This window comes from Mustela erminea, chromosome 19 (assembly GCF_009829155.1).
Source record: "Mustela erminea isolate mMusErm1 chromosome 19, mMusErm1.Pri, whole genome shotgun sequence".
Taxonomy (NCBI): domain Eukaryota; kingdom Metazoa; phylum Chordata; class Mammalia; order Carnivora; family Mustelidae; genus Mustela; species Mustela erminea.
The window spans coordinates 6320981-6341570 of record NC_045632.1 but is presented as its reverse complement, the minus strand read 5'-3'; the positions used below and the strand labels follow the sequence as shown (position 1 = coordinate 6341570).

Genomic DNA, 20590 nt, shown 5'->3' with positions numbered 1-20590 from the left:
CTGGATAAACTTGAGATAAGGCTATTGATGATCTTGAGTTTGGGGAACAGGCTGACCGCAGGGAGTATGGTTAAAATGAGGGAGATAGGAATAAGGTGGAAAATGGCCATCTGGGAGCTGATGGATATAAGGACACGCACAGGGGTTGGAGAGATTAGAAAGTGGGATGAAAAAACAGATTGATGTTAGGGAGAGTCATGGGAATTTCGGGTGGGTTTGAAGAAGGAAATAGCTTTTCCCTTTCCTCTGGGTGGGTTCTACTGCCCCAAAGTTCACAGTGGGTTCAACTGGGGCCTGGGCGGGGCCAGATCTGGGTCCTAGCTCGTCCTGGAAGCTCCGCCCCAAGCGGAAGGGCCAAGCCCAGGCTTGGGGGGTGTCTGGCAGCAGCCTGCTGAGCCATTGGGGGTGGAGAGGGGGAGGCCAGCAACAGGGAAATGCTGAGGGCGCTGGGGGAGGGAATTCAGGGGTTAAAAGCCATGGGTCCGGGTGAAGTTGGAGGCAGCTGGCGGCGAAGCTCCGCACCCGGGCCTCTTACCGAGGTAGGGTCCGCCTGGGGCAGGGGCGGGAGCGTCAAAGGGGAGGAGTGGGGAGAGGAAGGAGAGGTGAGGAGGGAAAGGAGAAGAGGGAGAACAGCTGAGTCAGAGATGGAGAGGGAAGCCAGAGATTCAGTTACAGAAATCTGCAGAGCTGGCGAGGTTGAACAGCGCTGAAAGATAAGCTGTTTGAGGCCAGGTGCGCGGGACGACCCTAATTGGGTAGCGAGAGGGCGGAGAGCTGCGGGAGAGGGTACTGAGGCACCCGCTCGCTGGAGGGCACCGGTGAACGCGGGCGCACGCTGCGCCAGCCCCTCCTACCTCCCTACTGGGGCTCCCCACGGAGGATGGAAATTAGGGAAGGGGTGCAGATTCCAGGGCCAAGGTTCTTAGTGAAGGAGAGATTACAGGAGCAGAGGTGGGGCAGAGATGGGGGTTCAGCCAGCCCTTAACCACCCCCCCAACTTCTCAGGCCCCGCCCGCCCTGCTCCCCACCCCGGAGCTGCCATGTGGCCCCTGGCCGCGGTGATCGCCTTCTTGATGGTGGCCTTGTCAGGCGGTAAGAATGCGCGGGGGTGGAGGCGGGGTGGCCGCCGGAACAATGGTAGGAGGGGTCTGGCCAGGAGGAGGGGGCGTGGGAGCCCGGAGCTCCGCCTACCGCCCACTCGGGGCCGGGTCCTGTGGGGACAGCCCCCGAGAGCTTCCTGCTTGTCCCTGCATGACCTGGTTTTCCCGACGGGGTGAGCCCACCATCCCTGGCTCCTTCCTGGGGCGTCCCAGCTCTGCAGGCGGGGGGGGGGAGGGGGGGCTGCTCTATGTTTAAGTCTCCTGGATCTTCCCTACCAGCCCCTTTCCTGATTGCCCGCCTCTGCACTGGGAAGCCCACTCCCACCCGCATCCCTTGGTCCCTCAGCAGCCTCCCTCACATTCAAGGCCTTCCTGAGAGCATGAGAAGAGTGAGATTCAGGTACAAATTAGCAGTGAGCAAGTAAGTTAGCTTCTCTGTTTTTTTCATCTGTGAAATGAGAACATAGACGTCCCTACTACAAAAGGTTGTAGTGAATATGAAAATAAGCTAGTGCACAGCAGATAGAAGGGGCTGGCAAGTTAGCCTTGTTACTTTATTAGAAGTATTCACTCTTTCATTTTCAGCCCCTTCCAGAACCTTCCAGTTTGTCCTTCCTTTAAACATCGGAGTGACCCCATACCTGATTCTACCCTAAGTCAGTCCCAAAGATTTCTCCTCAGTTTAAGCGCCTTTTTGCAGGTATATTCTCTGGAAACCCCATTCAGGCATCATCAACCGTCCATCCATCCAACCAACCAACCAGCCACTTGCTGTTGAACTAGGCACTGTGCTGGGTGTTATACAAGCACACACAGTTCCTGCTCTTAATACCCAGAGCCTAGCGGGGAAGGATGCACACATTATTCAAACAATTACCCAAATAATTAGTTAATAATTAGTTACAACTGTGACAGGAGGTGATGGCTTCAAGGAGCCAAGCCAGGAGCCTAGAGATACAATAAGCTCCTGGTCTGAAAGGCCCCACCCCAAAGAACTAGACCCCTAAACTGAGACCTGAAGGAGGGAGGAGTCCCCGGGCATCTGGCACTGGGCACGGGGCACCACCCTTGGCCTGAAGGTGGAGTGGTTTCTCTCCTTTGGCACCACTCCCAGGACTTGTGCCCAGTGTCCCAAGCCCCTCCTGGGTACCACGCCCTGGGCTAGGAGCTCCACATGCATCTTCTGGAGCCCTCAACAGCCTTATGAGGTAGGAGTACTATAATTAACTTCAGTTTCACAGCTAAAAACCTGGGACTCTGAGACACCAAGTCCTGCCCCAAAGACACTGGTGACGCCTGAGTCAGGATGGGCTCCATATTGCCTGCCCTGTCTCCAGCATCCTAGACCAGGTTCTGGCAACCATCTTCATTATTTTAGATCTAATGGTCTGTTTAGAATCAACTTTTTTTTTAAACTTACAGTATATTTAAGATTTTATTTATTTATTTATTTGAGAGAGCAAGAACAAGCAGTAGGGAGGGGCAGAGAGAAAGAGAGAGAGAGAGAGAGAAAAGCAGACTCCCTGCTGAGCAAAGAACCCTGTGTGGGCTCAATCCTAGGACCTGGAGATCATGACCTGAGCTAAAGACAGATGCTTAACTGACTGAGCCACCTAGGTGCCCCACATAACTTACAGTATACTGTAAGTAAAAATTTTATCATTATCCTAAATGGAGAAGAACCTCCTTTGCTATAAGTAAAAGGTAAGAGGAAAAAATGCATGCTGCACAAGGTAACAAAAACAATGTTTCTTGGGTTGGACCATCTGACATTTCCAGTCGTCGTCAGTAGTGTCCCCTTTGGGACCTCCCCCAAAACAGTGACTATAGATGGTTCAACTTAATAAATTTTAGGTTGCTGGGTAAAGGCTTCTGCTTCCTGGTTTTAGAGAGTTCAGGGGACGCCTGGGTGGCTCAGTCAGTTAAGCCTCTGCCTTCAGCTCAACTTATGATCCAGGGTCCTGGGATCGAGTTCCACATTGGGCTCCTTGCTTGGCAGGGAGCCTGCATCTCTCTCTGCCTCTGCCTGCCACTCTGCCTGCTTGGGCACATACTCTCACTCTCTCTCTCTCCAACAAATAAATGAATGAATGAAATCTTAAAAAAAAAAAAAAAAGAAAGAAAGAAAAGAAAAGAAAGAAGGTAAGAAAGTGAGCTCAGCAAGGATTAGAGAGGTGGTAAAAGCAGAGTAGCCCCATCATGAGACTTTCTCAACAGACTCATACTGGAGGAGAACTGGACAGTGACTCTTATTCCCAAGGCTGCAGTTTGATATCACTCAGCCTCATCTCTCTACCCCCTAAAATGACCTCGTGCCCACCAATGACTCTTGTCCCCAGTTGTGAGAACCACTGAGCTAATCCACTGAGCTAATCCTTATGCAGGTGGGGCAGCTGGCCCAGAGAGGAGAACCTGCTAGTCACTGAGCTGGGGACCTCCTGTTGTAGCTAATAATTATTAACAGTACCTGCTTACTGAGTGTTTGCTTTATGCCAGGTACTGTGCCCAATAAGAGATTTTTTCTTTTCCTTTTCTTTTTTTAATTTTATTTATTTATTTATTTAAGAGAGATCACAAGCAGAGGGAAAGGGAGAAGTAGGCTCCCGGCTGAGCAGGAAGCCCGATGTAGGGCTCAATCCCAGGACGCTGGGATCATGACCTGAGCCCAAGGCAGACACTTAACCAACCGTGCCAACCAGGTGCTCTGAGAGATGTTTTCCTATTTTACAGCTGAGGAAGCTAAGGCTGGTGGTTTGTACAGGAGCACCCAGCCAGAAAATGGTACCTTTAGGATTGGGCTTTCTCTCTGGTTGTCAACTTCTGTGTCTCCTCCAATGCCAGACATTGTGCTTGGTCCTGGGGATATAGCTCTGAATAAAGCAGATAAGGTGCCTATTGCTGATGGAGCTTACAGTCAAGCTGGGGAGATTTTAAAAAAAGTAAAGAGCCACATGAATTGTAAACAAATATAAAGAGAAATGAAATGGATAGTGACCATGGCTCTGATGAAAATCAGCTTGGGGGGATATAACAGGGAGTGACTAGCGGGCTGGGGAGGCCAATATTAGACCAGGTGGCCAGGAATCTGGGATGGCTTCTGTCTGAGCTGAGCTGAGCTCTCAGAGTCAAGAGGGACACAGACATGTAACCTGTAGATTCTGAGTGCCATCAAGTAGAATACTTCCTGTGTATGATGTCTTACGTCTGCCCTGTCCAATATGGTAGCTTCTGGCCGCGTGGGACTCTGCTGAGCATGTCCAATGTAACCGGTGTGGTTGAAGAACTGAATTTATTTCATTTGCATTAATTTAAATTTAAATATCCACATGGAGCTAGTGGCTGTCGTATTGAGCAGCACAGAACTAGATGAAGAACTGTGTCTGGAGAATGGGTCTATGAATCTGGAACACGGTGTGTGAAGGGGAGAGGTCAGAGATGGGGGCAAAGGGGCTCTTAAGGGTCAGATGATAAGAGTCCTGCAAAGTTTGAATTTGAGCGGTTAGGTTATGGGTTGTGTTTAAAGCCATAGAGCTACCCAGTTAAATACATACTGAAAGGATGGATGGATGAAAGGATGGATACATACTTAGTGCCTACGTAGATGTGTAGGTCAGCCTCATTCTTATCTCCTGAAATCCATACCCATGGTGGGATGAAGAAATGCAGGTGAGGAGAAAGTCAGGCTTCTGCTTACCCATCAGAAGCTTCCTTGTTCAGGGAACTCTGAACCCCCAATGGAGTTAGCACCTACCTGGAAAAGGAAATCATCACCTCTCTGCCCTGACTCATCTCCATTACATGGAAAACGGCAACTTCCAGAGGCTGACAAATGAATCATCAGTTCCTGGTCATCCAGAGCAAAATTCTGACCCTCTCCCCAAGCCCAGCGCCTCCTTTCCCCTCTGGATCCCAATTCCCTAACATTTTCTCTTCTTTACTAGGCATCTCACAGGAATATCCCAAGATTCTCAACGGCACCAATGGGACCAGCGGGTTTCTCCCGGGTGGCTACACCTGCCGTCCCCACTCTCAGCCCTGGCAGGCAGCCCTGCTAGTGCAGGGGCGCCTGTTCTGTGGGGGAGTCCTGGTCCACCCCAAATGGGTTCTCACTGCAGCACACTGTCTGAAGGAGTATGTGGGGGTCAAGGCAGCATGAGGGTTGGGGCGAGAACGGGACTGGGGTGGTGGGGGAGTGGATCTGGTTAGAGGATGAGGTCAGAGTTAATGCTGGGGTTGGGAATGGGATTGGAGTTGAGGTGTGGAAGATGTCTGGAGAGGAGAAAGGTGGTGGAGATGGGCTTATCCTCTCTAATCACCCCTTCCTGCACCCACAGAGGGTACAGAGTTTACCTGGGCAAGCATGCCCTGGGGCGCGTGGAGGCCGGAGAGCAGGTGAGGGAGGTAGTCCGCTCTATCCCCCACCCTCAATACCAGATCAGCCCCACCCACCTGAACCATGACCATGACATCATGCTTCTGGAGCTGCAGTCCCCGGTCCAGCTCACGAGCCACATCCGTGTCCTGCCTCTCTCCCACAACGACTGTCTCCCTGCTGGTACCTGCTGTCGGGTGTCTGGCTGGGGCACCACCACCAGCCCCCAGGGTAGGTAGCCTCACAGGTGGCCTGAGGGGTCAGTGGGACAGAAATGGGAGGGAAGGCTGGAGGCGGATTCCTTTATAAATATAAATAACAACAGATATACAGTTATATGTTATATATCACATATATGTGTTATCTATCTCCATATAAATATAAATGTATAAATATAGTTATGTTACATATATCCTTTAAACAAATGTCTATTTATAAAGTTATATGTATAGATTACATAGTTCTATATCCTTTATAAATATATATAAATTTGTAAATATGTATAAAGTTACATTATATATCCCTTATATAAATGTACATAGAATTGTAAAGTCATAGATTATATATGTCATAGATCAACTATCATATAAACCTATATATCCTTTATCTAAATATATAAATTAATAAAAACAAATATGGCAATATATGCCATATTTTACATGTATATATAAATATATATCACTATGCATTTGTATATACAGATTATACAGATTTTCTAAATCATAAATTCTATTATTTGTGTATTTATTTAAATGTTTGCATATAAATTTTGTATTATATAAATTATACATGAATATATTTAAATAAATATGTGACTTGCAAATTTGAAATATCGGCAGGTATTGATCTGTTAAATGTAAGGAAATGTAGGTTTATCCTTTGTGTAAAAAGGACACATGCATGAATAGAAGGTTGATCCTTAGAGCAACAAGGGCCCTTTGCATCTCCTTCTTTGTGCCCAGGCTTCCTGTCTCATTCCCTCTTCCTCCCTGACTTGTCATCTTTCTCCCCTGTTCTTCCCATCCCCGGCCCTCTGTCTCACCATCTCCCACCGTCCCTCTCCTCGGCTCCCGACTTTCTATGGCTTTTCCTTCCCAGTCTGCATGCATTCTTTCCATCTTCCCTTCCACTTCCCTCCTGTTTCTCTCCATACCTGCCTCCTCCATCACTTTACCCAGACACATGCTCCATCTCTCTACCTCTTCAACACCATCCCCTTTGCATCCGTTTTCTACAGACTCTCCTGTTTAACTCCCACCTCATAGTCTGTCCTAGACAGACACCCTCAGACCCTCCTCTCTCTCTTCCCCAGTGACTTACCCCCAAACCTTACAATGTGCCAACATCCAGCTACGCTCAGATGAGGAGTGTCGTCAAGTCTACCCAGGGAAGATCACACCCAACATGCTGTGTGCGGGCTCAAAGGAGGGCGGCAAGGACTCCTGCGAGGTGAGAACAAGGGGGTAGTGGGTTGCTGTGGGCCAGGAGGATGGAGGTGGGGACAGATGCTGAGGGGAAAGGACTTGCTTCTAGCCTTAGGGGAAGCAATCTTTTTATTATTTTAATTTTTTTAAGATTCTATTTATTTATTTGACAGAGAGACAGCAAGAGAGGGAACACAAGCAGGGGAAGTGGGAGAGGGAGAAGCAGGCTTCCCACTGAGGAGAGATCCCAGTGTGGGGCTCAGTCCTAGGACCCTGGGATCATGACCCGAGCCAAAGGCAGACACTTAATGACTGAGCCACCCAGATGCCCAGGCAGCAATCTTTTAAAATGGCATTTCCCCCGGTACTGAGGGTCAAGATAAAAAGAGAGTACCTATGGCAGGAGAATATAATTCACTGTAAGCCTCAGCTTTTGATGGACAGTGGCTGTCCAGATTCCTGTGTTGAGATTCATAAAGGTTGGCATTCTTTCAGTTACAAGTGACAGAAACCCATCCAACTAGCTTAAGCAAGACACGCTGGCTTTTGTAACGGAAAACTCCAGGTGTGTCTTGTTTCAGGTACAGATGGATCCAGGTGCACAAATAATGTGTTTAGGACTCTGTCTCTTTTCAACTCTGCTCTTCTCTCTTGTTTTTGTCTTCATTCTCAATTAAGCTTTTCCCATACAATAGCAAGATGGCCCCAGCAGCTTTGGGCTTACATCCCACCCTCCTACGCTACTTGACTAAAAAGAATTTTCCAATGGTTTACATGAGCATTTTGAGTATGAGTCTCACTAGTCTGACTCAGGTCATGTGTCCTGAACCGTCACTCTAACCAGGACTGTGCGATTCTCTGATGGACCAAGTCTGTCATGGGACTATGTGGGTCAGGAAGGGGCAGGGACAAACAAGTATTGAGGTAAAGGGAGGGGCCTTTCCCCAAAACAGAAAATCAGGAGGCAGTTACCAAAATAAGGGGAAATGATACTATATGGCTGAAAACCTCCACAAACAAAAGAAACAAAACCTATGTCCAATAGAGGAGGCTCCTGAGACTGAGTTTTGGGTCAGTAGGAAAGAATGATGAATGAATTAATGATGTGTGCCTTGACTAATCGATGATGTCTGTCTTGGGTCCAGGGCGGAGAAGTGGAAGTACCTGTGTCACATACAGACCTGGATGAGTTTACTCAGTAGTAAGATGGCGCCAGGGAACCATAAAGCCACAGCAGGGTGGGGGTGGGGTGGGGTAGGAGTGCCAGAGAGCCAGGAGTGGGTATTAAAGTGACGTGTCACCACTCTAACAGACTGAGGAGCAGAGAAAAACATGGAGAGAGAAGCTTCTTAATCTTGGTCTCCATGCACATCCAGCTCCATTTTTCTTTGTTTCTCTTTCGGTGTTCCTCCGTTCCTCCGTGTTTGTCGTCTTGTCTTCCCTGTTTCTCTCTCACTCCACCAAGGACCCCACCTCTCTCTCTTCCCCCACTCAGGGCGACTCCGGGGGCCCCCTGATCTGTAACGGAACACTCCATGGCATCATCTCCTGGGGAGACTTCCCATGCGGGCAGCCCAACCGGCCTGGTGTCTACACTCGAGTCTCTCAGTATGTTCTATGGATTCGAGACACAATTCGAAAACATAGAACTCAGGAGCAGAAATGGACGAAGAGCCCACAATAAAAGCCAGGTTGGCTCACCTGTCTCCTTCCTCCCTGCGTGCCTTCCTCACTCCTTTGACCCATTAGCCCAGCCCTTCTCAGCCCCTCCCAAAGTTTCACTTAACCAGCGATCCGTGTTCTCAATGTGTCCGATCCCAGTGGATGTTTCGTGTTTCAGAAGCATCCAGTCACTCCCAGTATCATGGTGCCCCAGGTACTGCATCCGGAAATGCCTCGGTATCCTCAACATTCCAACCTGGACAATGTTCCACGACTCCTGCTGTCAGCATAACCCCAGATGGCCATCTGAATGTTCTGTCTGTGGGACACCCTTAATGCATGCATTGGCCCATTTCAACCATATTTCATGTCCTGTGAATGGAACGTCCTTGACAACATTCTACACCCCTTCAAATATTCATTTATTGCCAACATTCTAGACACTTCTCTGTTTGGTGCTCAAGAAGGTTCTAAATTTCCGTGATAGTTCATACTGAAAATATTCTCTTGTGTCCAGAATCTGCCCCAACAATATTCTAGGTGCATCTGAATGATTAATCACATCACAGCTAATATTAAATCCTCATAGAAGTTCATTCTCACATAGTTTGGGGTCTTCCAAGTGTCCTATCCCCCACTTTGCCAGTATTCCCTGTCCCTGAATCCCTATGCCTACAAAAAAATCAATAGTACACAAGATTGGTGTTTTAGGGTTCAGTACCCAGGGGGCCTCCATGTCTAGACCCTATTATCTGCCAAGTACCCTGTCCTTTTATCTCCCCCACCAAGCACCTTTGTTCAATGACCCCAAATGCAGTAATTAAATGCTCAAGTCACCAAGTTCCTGCTTTGAACAAAACAGAACTCAGTGCCCCTCTATATTTTTTCATCTGTAAAAGGAGCACATTATTTCTCCTCACAGCACTGTTATGATGAATGTCAAGCATTTCCACCCTTATTATTACTTGCATGGTTCTCTATAGAATATCACCTTAGGGTGTCAACAACAACCCCTCAAATTTTCAGTGTCTAAAAAGTGTTACCTTTGGGGTGCCTGGGTGGTGCAGCTGGTAGAGCATATGACTCTTGATCTCAGGGTCTGGAGTTCAAACCCCATGCTGGGCACAGAACTTACTTAAAACAACAACAACAAAAAAAGTTACTTTTTTCAGCATTTGTTCTGTGGTGACCATCTGTAGGCACCCTCCTGGGTGTTGGTAATACTTTATTTGTTGTATTGGTGCTGGTAAATACTTTATTTACCAAATACCAGCACTTATCACCAGGCACTGTTGCAGACACAGCTGCTAAACAGTTAATTAGATAAAACTTCTGCCTCATAGAGCTCATGTTCTTTGAAAGGAAACACAATTAAAACAAAAAACAAGGAGATAGACTGAAGTGGCAATGTGAACCATGGCAAAAAAGCAGAGATAAAGGATAAGGAATGTTGGGTTGGGAGAGTGAGTGGAGTTATTTTATTTTTTATGTAAGTTCCATGCCCACATGATGCTTGCAATCACAAACCTGAGATCAAGTCACATGCTCTACCAACTGAGTCAGCCAGATGCCCCAGAATTGCTATTTTAAATAGGTTGGTCTGGGGAAGAGACCTTAGGTGGTAACATTAAAAAGCAAAAAATAAAACAAACAAACAAAAACACGGAAGGATGAAGGGAGAGAGGCAAGTGCACATCTGGGAAGCAGCACCCCATGCAGAGAACACCCATGCAAAGGCCCTGAGGCAGGAGCCAGCCTGGCACATCTGATTTGGGAAGATGGTGAAAAGGTTGGTGTGGAGGTGACTGCGCTTCAGGAGCTCAGGCAGGAGGTGAAGTTTCTTGGACCAGGTGAAGTTCTCAGGGAAGTTAAGGGGGGGCGCAGATTCTGGATCTGCTTGAAGAGATTGTTGGACAGTGCTGACATCAGATGAGGAATGTGAGAGAAAAGACAGCCAAGGAAACCTCAAGGCTTCAGCCTGAGCAACCGCATACTAAACGGAGCTGCTATTTACTGAAACTGGGGAAATTTTGTTAGGAAGAGATGCAGAGAAATACTGGGAGTTTTTGTTTTGAACTGTTTACCAGTCAAGTGGCAATAAACTCTGCCCTCGAGGAACCTGGGTGGCTCAGTCCTTAAGCAGCTGCCATCGGTTCAGGTCATGATCCTGGGGTCCTGGGATGGAGCCCCACAAAGGGCTGCCTGCTCCCGGGAAGCCTGCTTCTCCCTCTCCCACTCCCCCTGCTTGTGTTCCCTCTCTTGCTGTGCCTGTCTCTGTCAAATAAATAAATAAAATCTTATAAATAAATAAATAAATAAGCAAACAAACAAACTCTGCCCTCAGGGGATTTACAGAAAATCAACAACTAAACTAAATAACTGTGAATTGTGAGGATTTCTATGTGATAATAAATGTTATCCATGAAGGATCTAAAGGGGTTTCGTGTTAGACAATTAAGAGGGTAGGCTGTTTCCCACAGGCAGTCAGCAAGGGCTTCTCGGAGGAGGGGGCATTTGGCTGAAGACCTAAAAAGTCAGAGGGACCCACTTGTGCAAAGAACAAGTAATCTCTCCAAAGGAGGAAGCCATCATCCTTTGGTGTCCACGGTCCTCGGTTCCTATAGGGGAGACTGTAGTTTAGTGTTTAAAAGCACACACACAGGCTGGGGACTCCTGGCTGGCTCAGTTGGTTGAGCATAAGATTCTTGATGTTGGGGTTGTGAGTTCAAGGCCCACACTGGATATAGGGATTACTTAAAAATAAATTAAAAATAAATAAATAAAAGCACAGAGAGTGGAGTCTGAAGGATCTGGTTTTGGATGGGAAGAAACTAGCTTTTGGGGAGTCTCTGTTTCCTTCTCTGGTACTAACAGGACCTACTGCTCTGGGTTGTTAGGAGGATGATTGGCATTTAAAGCCTGCCCACATCAACTTCTCATTCTGTGGGAAAGCAGCATGAAGTAGCAGCTGAGAACAGAGTTTCTGAAGCCAGGCTGCCTGGATGTGAACTCCAGCTCTGCCACTTACTTAACCCTATGACTTACTTTCTCCATGCCTCAGTTTTCCCATCACTCAAATGGGTATAACACTGGTACTTAACACCACATTGCATAAAGACCCAAAAGCTAAGGGTCAAACCATAAAGCTAATGGAAGATAATGGAAGAGAACATTTCTGTGCCTCAGGGGTGACGAAAGACTTTAAAACTTCAGATGGACTAATCATAAGGCAAAAACTGTTTAATTTGATGAAGGATTTTCTGTTCAACAAAAGACAACAAGGACAAAGTAAATCAATGGATGGAGATACTTGCAAAGTGTAATACTGACCTGGCATTGGTATCTAAAATGTGCAAGGACAGTGCCTGGGTAGCTCAGTTGGTTAAGCGACTGTCTTCAGCACAGGTCATAATACTGGAGTTCCAGGATCCAGTCCTGCATCAGGCTCCCTGCTCAGTGGGGAGTCTGATGCTCCCTCTGACCCTCCCTCCTATCATGCTCTATCTCTCTCATTCTCTCTCTCAAATAAATAAATAAAATCTTTAAATAAAATAAAATGTACAAGGAAATCCTGCACATAAACAAGAAGGACACTCAAGGCTGTGAATAGATTTGCAGAGGAAACAAACAGGAAGGTAAGATGAAAGGTGTACGTACTCATTAGTCATCTAAGAAACACAAAAGCAAGTAACAATCCCTTTATGTTTATTAGATGGATTAGAAATCTTTAAAGTGAAGTAACTCATGTATTGGCAGGGATGCAGAAACAATACTTGAGCGCACAGCTGGTATGAACAGACACTGTCCAGTTATCTTGGAAGGTAATTTGGCACTCCTTGGCTGAATTAAGTCTATGTACACCCTGGGACCCAGAAGTGCCACTCCTGAGGTCTATCCTAGGGCAATGATCATGCAGATCACAAAGAGGCAAACATGAAGTGTCTGTCACTCATCTCTTTGTTGTGCTGGGAATTAGAGGAAAACTAAGCACCCACTCATGGTGGGGTAGGGAGGGGGGTAGATGTCAGAAGGTGGAGAGCCCTATGGATGGCCAAGACACAGCACTTGCAAGCAACAAATTAGATGCACATGTGATCGGAATCTTAAAGGTACAGTGCTTGATACCAATCAATGGTGAAAATTAAAAAGACTGACAATATTAAGTGTTGACAAAGATATGCGGCACTGGAAGGCTTAAACACTGCTGGTGGCAATGCACAGTGGGTTAACCACTTCCGAAAACATTGGGCAATTTCTTATAGAGTTAAACATACACATCGTATGAATCCTGCAGTGCCACTCCTAGGTGTCTGGCTAAGAGAAATGAAAACATATGCCCACACAATGATGTGTACATGCATGTTTACATCAACATTATTTGGAATAACCCGGAAACTGGAAGCAACCCAGATATCCAACAACTGGTGAATGGATGTGGGCTGTTGTACATCAGCACCGTGGGATACTGCACAGCAGTAAAAAGCAATGAACTCTTGTCAGGAAAATGCAAAAACATGGGTGATTCTGATATGCATTATATTAGTGAGAGAAGCCAAACATTTATGTGATGGTCTAAAAAAGGCAAAACCACAGTGGCAGAATGTAGATCAGTGGGAGCCTGGGGATAGAGGAGGGAGGGAGAGCTTTTGCAGAAGGAGTGCAGGGCAGCCTAAGGATGGGCAGGAAGGTGAGAGGTACTGTTCTATGTTTTGATTATAGTGGAGGTTGCTGATAGTGTCCAGTTTTTGAAATTCATCAAATGGAATGCCTGATATGAATGGATTTTAATTTAGGTAAATAATGCCTTCTTTAAAAATGAAAACAAAAGCATAGTTCTGAACTTAAAAATGAAAACCTGTATACCACAATACTGCTGAAATAAATTCAAACTACACAGAACTCTACACAGCACTTTTCACATAAAATATACTTGGTAAGAATGCATGCTAATAGAAAAAATATACAACATCGTGAATGTATTAAGTGCTACTAAACTATGCACCTTAAATTGTGAACTTTACTTACGTGTATTTAACTTTACCTTTTTAATTTTTAAAAATGTAACATTTTATGTGACTCACATCATAGTGTTTAAAAAGTTGTGCAGTACGGGGCGCCTGGGTGGCTCAGTGGGTTAAGGCCTCTGCTTTCGGCTCAGGTCATGGTCCCAGAGTCCTGGGATTGAGCCCCGCATAGGGCTCTCTGCTCAGCAGGGAGCCTGCTTCCCCCTATCTCTCTGCCTGCCTCTGTGCCTACTTGTGATCTCTGTCAAATAAATAAAATCTTAAGAAAAAAAAAAAAAGCTGTGCAGTAAAAAACCCAAGAGCAGAAGGTACACATTAATTAAGGGTATATAACGAAGGATACATGGTATGTATACTATATATACTACTTATCCTTAACAAAGGATATACACAAAGAATGTATACCATACATACTATGTATCCTTTGTTACATTACTATGTAATACACAGTATGTGTAGTATACATTCTATGTATCAAAGGATACATAGCAACAATGATAAGAGCAAAGATACAGTAACAAGAAACAATAGCAAAGGATAGTAACAAAGACAACAGCAGTGATGTAGTTTTAGAATACAGGTGAGGTTCAGTGGCGTGGAGTCTGGAACCGACCACCAGGAAAGAATTCTTGAGACATCCTTGGTGCAAAATGGTGGTTTATTAAAGCATGGGACAGGACCCGTGGGCAAAGAGCTGCTGCACTGGGGTAGTGAGGGGTGGCAGGTTATGTACAGTGGGGTTGGGGGAGGTAAGGAAAAAGGGAGGTTTCAAAAGAACTTTCATTGCTGGGGCACCTGGGTGGCTCAGTGGGTTAAGCCCCTGCCTTCGGCTCAGGTCATGATCTCGGGGTCCTGGGATCGAGTGCCGCATCGGGCTCTCTGCTCAGCAGGGAGCCTGCTTCCTCCTCTCTCTCTTTCTGCCTGCCTCTCTGCCCTCTTGTGATCTCTGTCTGTCAAATAAATAAATAAATAAATCTTTAAAAAAAAAAAAAGAACTTTCATTGCTGAAGAGGACCTACAAGATACCGAGAGACCTTGAGGCCCTGTCATTGTCAAGGTCTTTCCCTCTAGCAGGGTATTAATTAACATTTAGTTGGGAGATTCCTAAAGAAGGTCACATATGTCCCACCCAGGAGTGGGGGTGGGGGAAGGTAGCCGGGTGTCAGTTTGTGCTTTGTCCTAAGACAGCCTCCTGTTCCCTCATTGGCAGGAACACACAGTACCAAAGAAACAGCAAAGACGCACAATGGTGAGGACAATAGCAGAAGGGGAAGGAGACAAAGGGAATAAGGGAATAAGGAAAACAAAGAGGGACTTGCACATATCACTCACAACAATGTGCCACCAGCGAATTCCTCTCTCCACACCCGAGGCTTTAGATCTAAATATATTCTTTTTTTAAATAGCACCTACACAGTGAGAGGGGTTTCGGGAGGACTAATTGCATTAATATGTGATAAGCACACAGAGCACCTGGCACTGAGCGAGTGATTACTGAGCGGTGCTCCCATTAGTGTGGTCATTGTTCTCACGGACAAAATTGTTATGATGATTTGTCTCCAAGGCCCCCGAGCCAGAGCTGCCAGCCTTGGATGACTTGGGAGCAGCCAGCTGGGGATTTGGGAAAATGGGAGGAGGCCGCCCAAATCTTTCCTGCGGAACAAAAAATAATGACATACCTGAGTTGGAGATTCTGCCTGCCAACAACACCTTCCTTAATCTGGGAAGGCTAGCCAGGTGGCCAGGCTTCTCACGCGCCCCTCCGCCTCCCTCCCTCTCCTGGGATTTTGCAGCCACTTGCCCTCCTCTTCCTGTTTTTGCTCAGGGGAATTTTAATAACAATGGGATCCCGCACGGGAGGGATTAGGAAAACCCGTGGTTGTTGTGGGAGGAGCTGGAAAAGTCTTTTGGAAAAGACTAGAGAAGGGACTGAAATCCCGGGGAGTGTGTCAGAGGCGTAACCATGCTTACCAGCATTGGCCTGGTGGGCCAAGCCCCTGGTTTGGTTTTGTTTTTTTTTTCCTCCCAAGGTGCCAGGTGGGGAAATGTCAGCTCCTAGACTAGACTTAGGCTAAGGAGTTCTTCCCCTCTTGTCTGAAGGGTCCAGGCCAAGCTCAGCCAGCCACTTCCCCTACTGGGATTCCTTTTATGAGGGGCTGGGCTGGACTTTTGAGCCTAATAGAGATATTGGTCTCATACCTAATCCCAGTGTGTAAGGGTGGGGTTCTCCAACACCATCAAGCAGTTGTCCCACAATTCATAGTAACTACACTATCTACCAGGAGGTAGTGTCAGATTGCACGTGTAGATGACGGGCTCAGTCAGGCAAGACTGCCCACACCCCTTGCCTTCAGATGCCAGTCTCAAATCCAAGTTCTTTACCTGTCCTGGCCAAGTGCTATACAGACTGGAGGGTTCCATGACCTCCTCCTTGAGTTTAATTAATTTGTCAGAGCGCCTCACAGAACTCAGAGAAGTATTTTGCTGACTTGATTATTGGTTTCTCTAGAAGGATAAAACTCAGAGCAGCCAGGTGGAAAGAGGTGCGTAGAGCAAGATCTGTCAAGGAGCTTCCTTGACCTGTCTGGTGTGCCATTCTCTCCACACCTTCAACCACCTGAAAACTCTCTGCAGCCCCCTCCTTTTGGGTGTTTGTGGGGGCATCCCTGCACAGGCACAATTAATTAACTCATTGTCTATTGGTGATTGAGTCCACCTGCAGCCCCCATCCCCTCCCATTCTTAGGTGCATTCACATGACAAAAGACACTTTTTTTTCTTTCTTAGGAAATTCCAAGAGCTTTAGACTTTGCCGGGAATGAGGACTTAGCCCAAAAACGAACTTAAAAAAAAAAAAAGATTTTATTTATCTATTTGACGCAGAGAGAGAGAGACCACAAGCAGGCAGAGAGGCAGACAGAGAGGGGGGGAAGCAGGTTCCCCACTAAGCAGAGAGCCCAATGCGGGACTCTCAGAGTCCTGGGAATCTCTGAGTCTCTCAATCCCAGGAACCTGAGATCATGACCTGAGCCGAAGGCAGAGGCTTAATCCACTGAGCCACCCATGCGCCCCCCAAAACATACTTCTTATCCTGAATCACATTATCACGGGGGCAATGAGCATACAAACCCAAATTCAATGACAAGACAAAAGAAGCAGACAGACTGTGGGTGGGTAGACAGGGAGGGAGGCCCAGATCAGGATTTTTGGAGAAGAGATAGTGAAGGATAATGTTGTAGGCACCCCACAGAAAGAGGATGGACTCCTCCATCTGAAGTTTGGCCCACATGTCAAGACTGACATGCTCCACACACACCACAGGGTCCCTCCTGACTCTGTGAGGTGACCACAGTTGGCACTGTGAACAGGCATCTAAATGACCACCACAGGGTCTTTCTCATCAGGCTGTCCTGCTCACTGGCCCTGTTGTCTGCTGGCAAACATGCATTTAGAGTCATGCTGCTTGGCACTATATTTGCTGAGATCTGCGTCTGCTGTAGACATAACTGACCCAAGTCAGAAGCTTCCATAGTTGGCCTTCAAGAACAGAGGTATGAGGCTGGGGGCTTCCATCAGGTGGCCCTGGGTAGCATGTCTACACCCAGACCCATCTGTGTGTCTCTCTTCCCAGCTCAGGAGTTCTGAGCTGAGGGTTGGGGGGTGCGGGGAGGGACCTGAAAATTACAACCCTCTAATCACACTGTTGGTTCTCTTGGCAACTAGACTGCTTTTTTCTCCAAGAGTGACCAAAGCAGCATAAATTCTGGTAGGGTTAAAAGAGGATTTCGACTCAGGTCACGATCTCAGGGTCTTGATATGGAGCCCTGGCAGGCTCTAGGCTCAGCGTGGAGTCTGCTAATGTCTTTCCCTCCCCTTGCCATGCAAGACACCAATGGCTGCAGAGGGCCAGACCTCTGGATGCAGATTTTGGGGTCAGGAGCCAGGGAGCAGTTAGTGGCGGTGGCAGTGTTGGGATGGGATGTCTCAGAAGAAGGAAGGGACACTGAATCCTAGGGAGAATCAGTATCCCAAGGATCCAGAGCAGAGGACCAGATGAGTGGTGAGGATACAAGATGGAGTGGGTAGGGTCTGAGAACAGGTTGGTGGGACAGTTGGGGAGCTGTTGGATGCACAGACCTGAAGCCGGGAGAGACTAAGAACTACCCCATCCCAGGTGACATGTGAAACTGTCCTATGTATGCAGTCAGTGCCAAGAAGAAGGCTTAGGACAGGCCCCGGGGAACGCCCTTGTTTGTAAAGTCACTGGGGGAGGAAAAAAGGCCTATTCATAACTGAGAGGCAAAAAGTGGGAGGGAAACCAGAAATGCATGAAGGAGGAAGGAGCAGGCCACGTGGAAGGCTGCCTGAAGGCTGAGTAAGGTGAAGACCAGGAGACCACGGGATTGCCCAACATGGAAGTCTCCAGAGACCCAAAAGACCACAAGCCATGGGGGCAAACGGTGAGTAGATTTCCATGGATAAGTTTGGCTGGAAAGGATGGAAGAGAAAGGAGGGCAGGCTCTGAGAGGGGTGGGGGCCACTGGTTTTTATGTGACTCTGTGGTCCCAGTGTCACCCAGTAGAAAAGCACCCAGGGCATCTCGAAACGTTTGTTGAGTGAATGCATGAGTGAATGAATGGGACAGAGAAATAGGAGAGAGAGAGGTACAGATATAGAGACAGAAGACAAAGTACAGCACCAAGCCATAACTGAGAAAAAAAAGTTCTTCACAGCTGAGAACAAAAGATTCTGTCATCTAAGTCAGCTTTGAAAATTCCTTCTTCAGAAAGAAAATGGGAAAGGTAATTTTGAGACTATCTCCAGTTAATGTACCTGATATCCTCACCCATGTTTTGTTGCCTTCTTTGATAAGCCCAAGAGGAAGTGGTGTGTGGACAGGGAGCTGCCTCCCAGCCCCATCTTTCAGATGAACAAACTGACATCGAGCCAAAGCCCAGGTAACCATGGCATGAACTGAAGTTTCAGCCCAGTCTGTAGGATTCCAAAAGCTGTCCTAATTTGGAAACTGTAGGAACATTCCTACATTCCTCTCTTCACCCCTGTACTTAGTCAGTTAGCCATTCATCTGTCCATCCACATCTTTGGACAATGATTAATGATATAGGCTCTGGAGACACAGCCTGTTTGAGTTCAAACGCTGGCTCTGGCACTTACACGCTGCGTGACTGTGGGCGAGTGATTTTAATCTAGTCCTGCCTCAGTTTCCACATGGTGATGGTCTCCATGCTGTGGGCCCTTGCCCCAGGTGTCAGCATAGCTGAGTTCTCTCTTGGGAACAGGCTGCATGTCAAGCTTACAATGATGTCCAGGAGTCAAGTACGGAACTCAGCACTTGAGAGCTCTTGGGGGGGCGGGGGGGGGGCGGGGGGGGAGCTTCCCAGGGAAGGTGGCGAAGGTGCTCGGGGCTTGCCCTGAGTGCGGGAGGTGTGAGCGTGAGGCTGTGAGCCAGTCCATGCCCTCTTGAAGCCTCCAGCTACAAAAGAAGGGATTGGCTTTTTCCAGAAGCCACAAGCTGCAACTGTGTGTCAAAGAGAACCACTAAGTAGCCACTCCCCACTCCCTAGACCCCCGACACCACCAACCTGCCTTTTATACCATGAATGTGCCTGTTCTGGACATTTTACATCCATGGGATCATACGAGATGTGGCCTTTGTGACTGACCTCTTTCACTGGGTGCGCGGTTTTCAAAGTTCATCCACATTGTGGCAGCTACCAGTGCTTCACTCCTTTTTCCAGCTGAATAATATCCCATGGTCCGGAAAGACCACATTTTTTTTTTTTTAAGATTTTTTATTTGACAGACAGAGATCACAAGTAGGCAGAGGCAGGCAGAGAGAGAGAGAGAGAGAGGGAAGCAGGTTCCCCGCTGAGCAGAGAGCCTGATGCGGGGCTCAATCCCAGGACCCTGAGATCATGACCTGAGCCAAAGGCAGAGGCTTTAACCCACTGAGCCACCCAGGCACCCCAGGAAAGAACACATTTTGTTTACCGTTCATCATGGGATAGACATCAGCCTAATGGGTATGGAGTCTCTTCTCGGGGGTGGGGGAAGAAAATGTCCTGGAATTAGATTGTGGTGATGTTGGCACAGTGTGTCGAATGCGCTGGAATTCACTGAGTTGTGAACTTGAAAATGGTTCAAGGGGCGCCTGGGTGGCTCAGTGGGTTAAAGCCTCTGCCTTCGGCTCATGTCATGATCCCAGGGTCCTGGAATCGAGCCCCACATCGGGCTCTCTGCTTGGCAAGAAGCCTGCTTCCCCCTCTCTCTCTGCCTACCTCTCTGCCTACTTGTGATCTGTGTGTGTGAAATAAATAAATTAAATCTTAAAAAAAAAAAAGAAAGAAAGAAAAGAAAATGGTTCAAGTGCTAAGTCATAAATGTTATGTGAGTTTTACTTTAAAAAAGTAGAGGCTCGGGTTGCCTGGGTGGCTCAGTAGGTTAAGCCTCTGTCTTCCACCCAGGTCATGATCTCAGGGTCCTGGGATGAGCCCTTGCTCAGCGGGGAGCCTGCTTCTCCCTCTCCCACTCCCCCTACTTTTGTTCCCTCTCCCACTGAGTCTTTCAAATAAATAATCTAGTCAAATAAATAAAATCTTAAAAAAAAAAAGTAGAGGCAGAAATAGTAGATGAGAAAATGGGGGAGAGAGAGAATGAGAGGGAGAGATCTGTATGGGAGCCATAGGTCTGGGGTTTTTTGCCAATATTTTATTTTAGAGATTTCTTATTATTTGTAAGTAATTTCTATACCCAACGTGGGGTTTGCACTTCAAACCCTAAGATCAAGAGTTGGCATGCTCTACTGACTGAGCCAGTTAGGCGCCCCTGCCAGTATTTTAGAATCAGGAAATGTCTTACCATAAATTTGTATTTCCAGCTTCTCTTGAAACCTGGCAGTGCTGGTGTGTGTCCAGAGGGTAGCTCCGGACTGGAGCTGAGGGTGAATTTTATTACATGTAAATTGCTTCTTAGTAAACACACAGAGCCC

The 20590-nt window shown here is 47.2% G+C and overlaps 1 protein-coding gene across 3 annotated transcripts; it reads left to right on the top strand.

The window, feature by feature from the left end:
- Nucleotides 1–413: 413 nt before the first annotated feature.
- KLK13 (kallikrein related peptidase 13) lies at nucleotides 414–10722 on the top strand. 3 transcript variants are annotated; one of them, XM_032326045.1, is made up of 7 exons: nucleotides 414–539; nucleotides 1006–1092; nucleotides 5042–5231; nucleotides 5435–5703; nucleotides 6785–6921; nucleotides 8392–8587; nucleotides 8737–10722. In XM_032326045.1, exons 2-6 carry the CDS (start codon nucleotides 1041–1043, stop codon nucleotides 8578–8580), a joined length of 837 nt encoding a protein of 278 aa, XP_032181936.1. In that variant the 5' UTR covers nucleotides 414–539; nucleotides 1006–1040; the 3' UTR covers nucleotides 8581–8587; nucleotides 8737–10722. The 3 variants fall into 3 exon arrangements, with proteins under 3 accessions (XP_032181936.1, XP_032181938.1, XP_032181937.1); XM_032326046.1 differs by lacking the exon at nucleotides 414–539 and adding an exon at nucleotides 631–732; XM_032326047.1 differs by lacking the exons at nucleotides 5042–5231; nucleotides 5435–5703.
- The last annotated feature ends 9868 nt before the right edge of the window (nucleotides 10723–20590 follow it).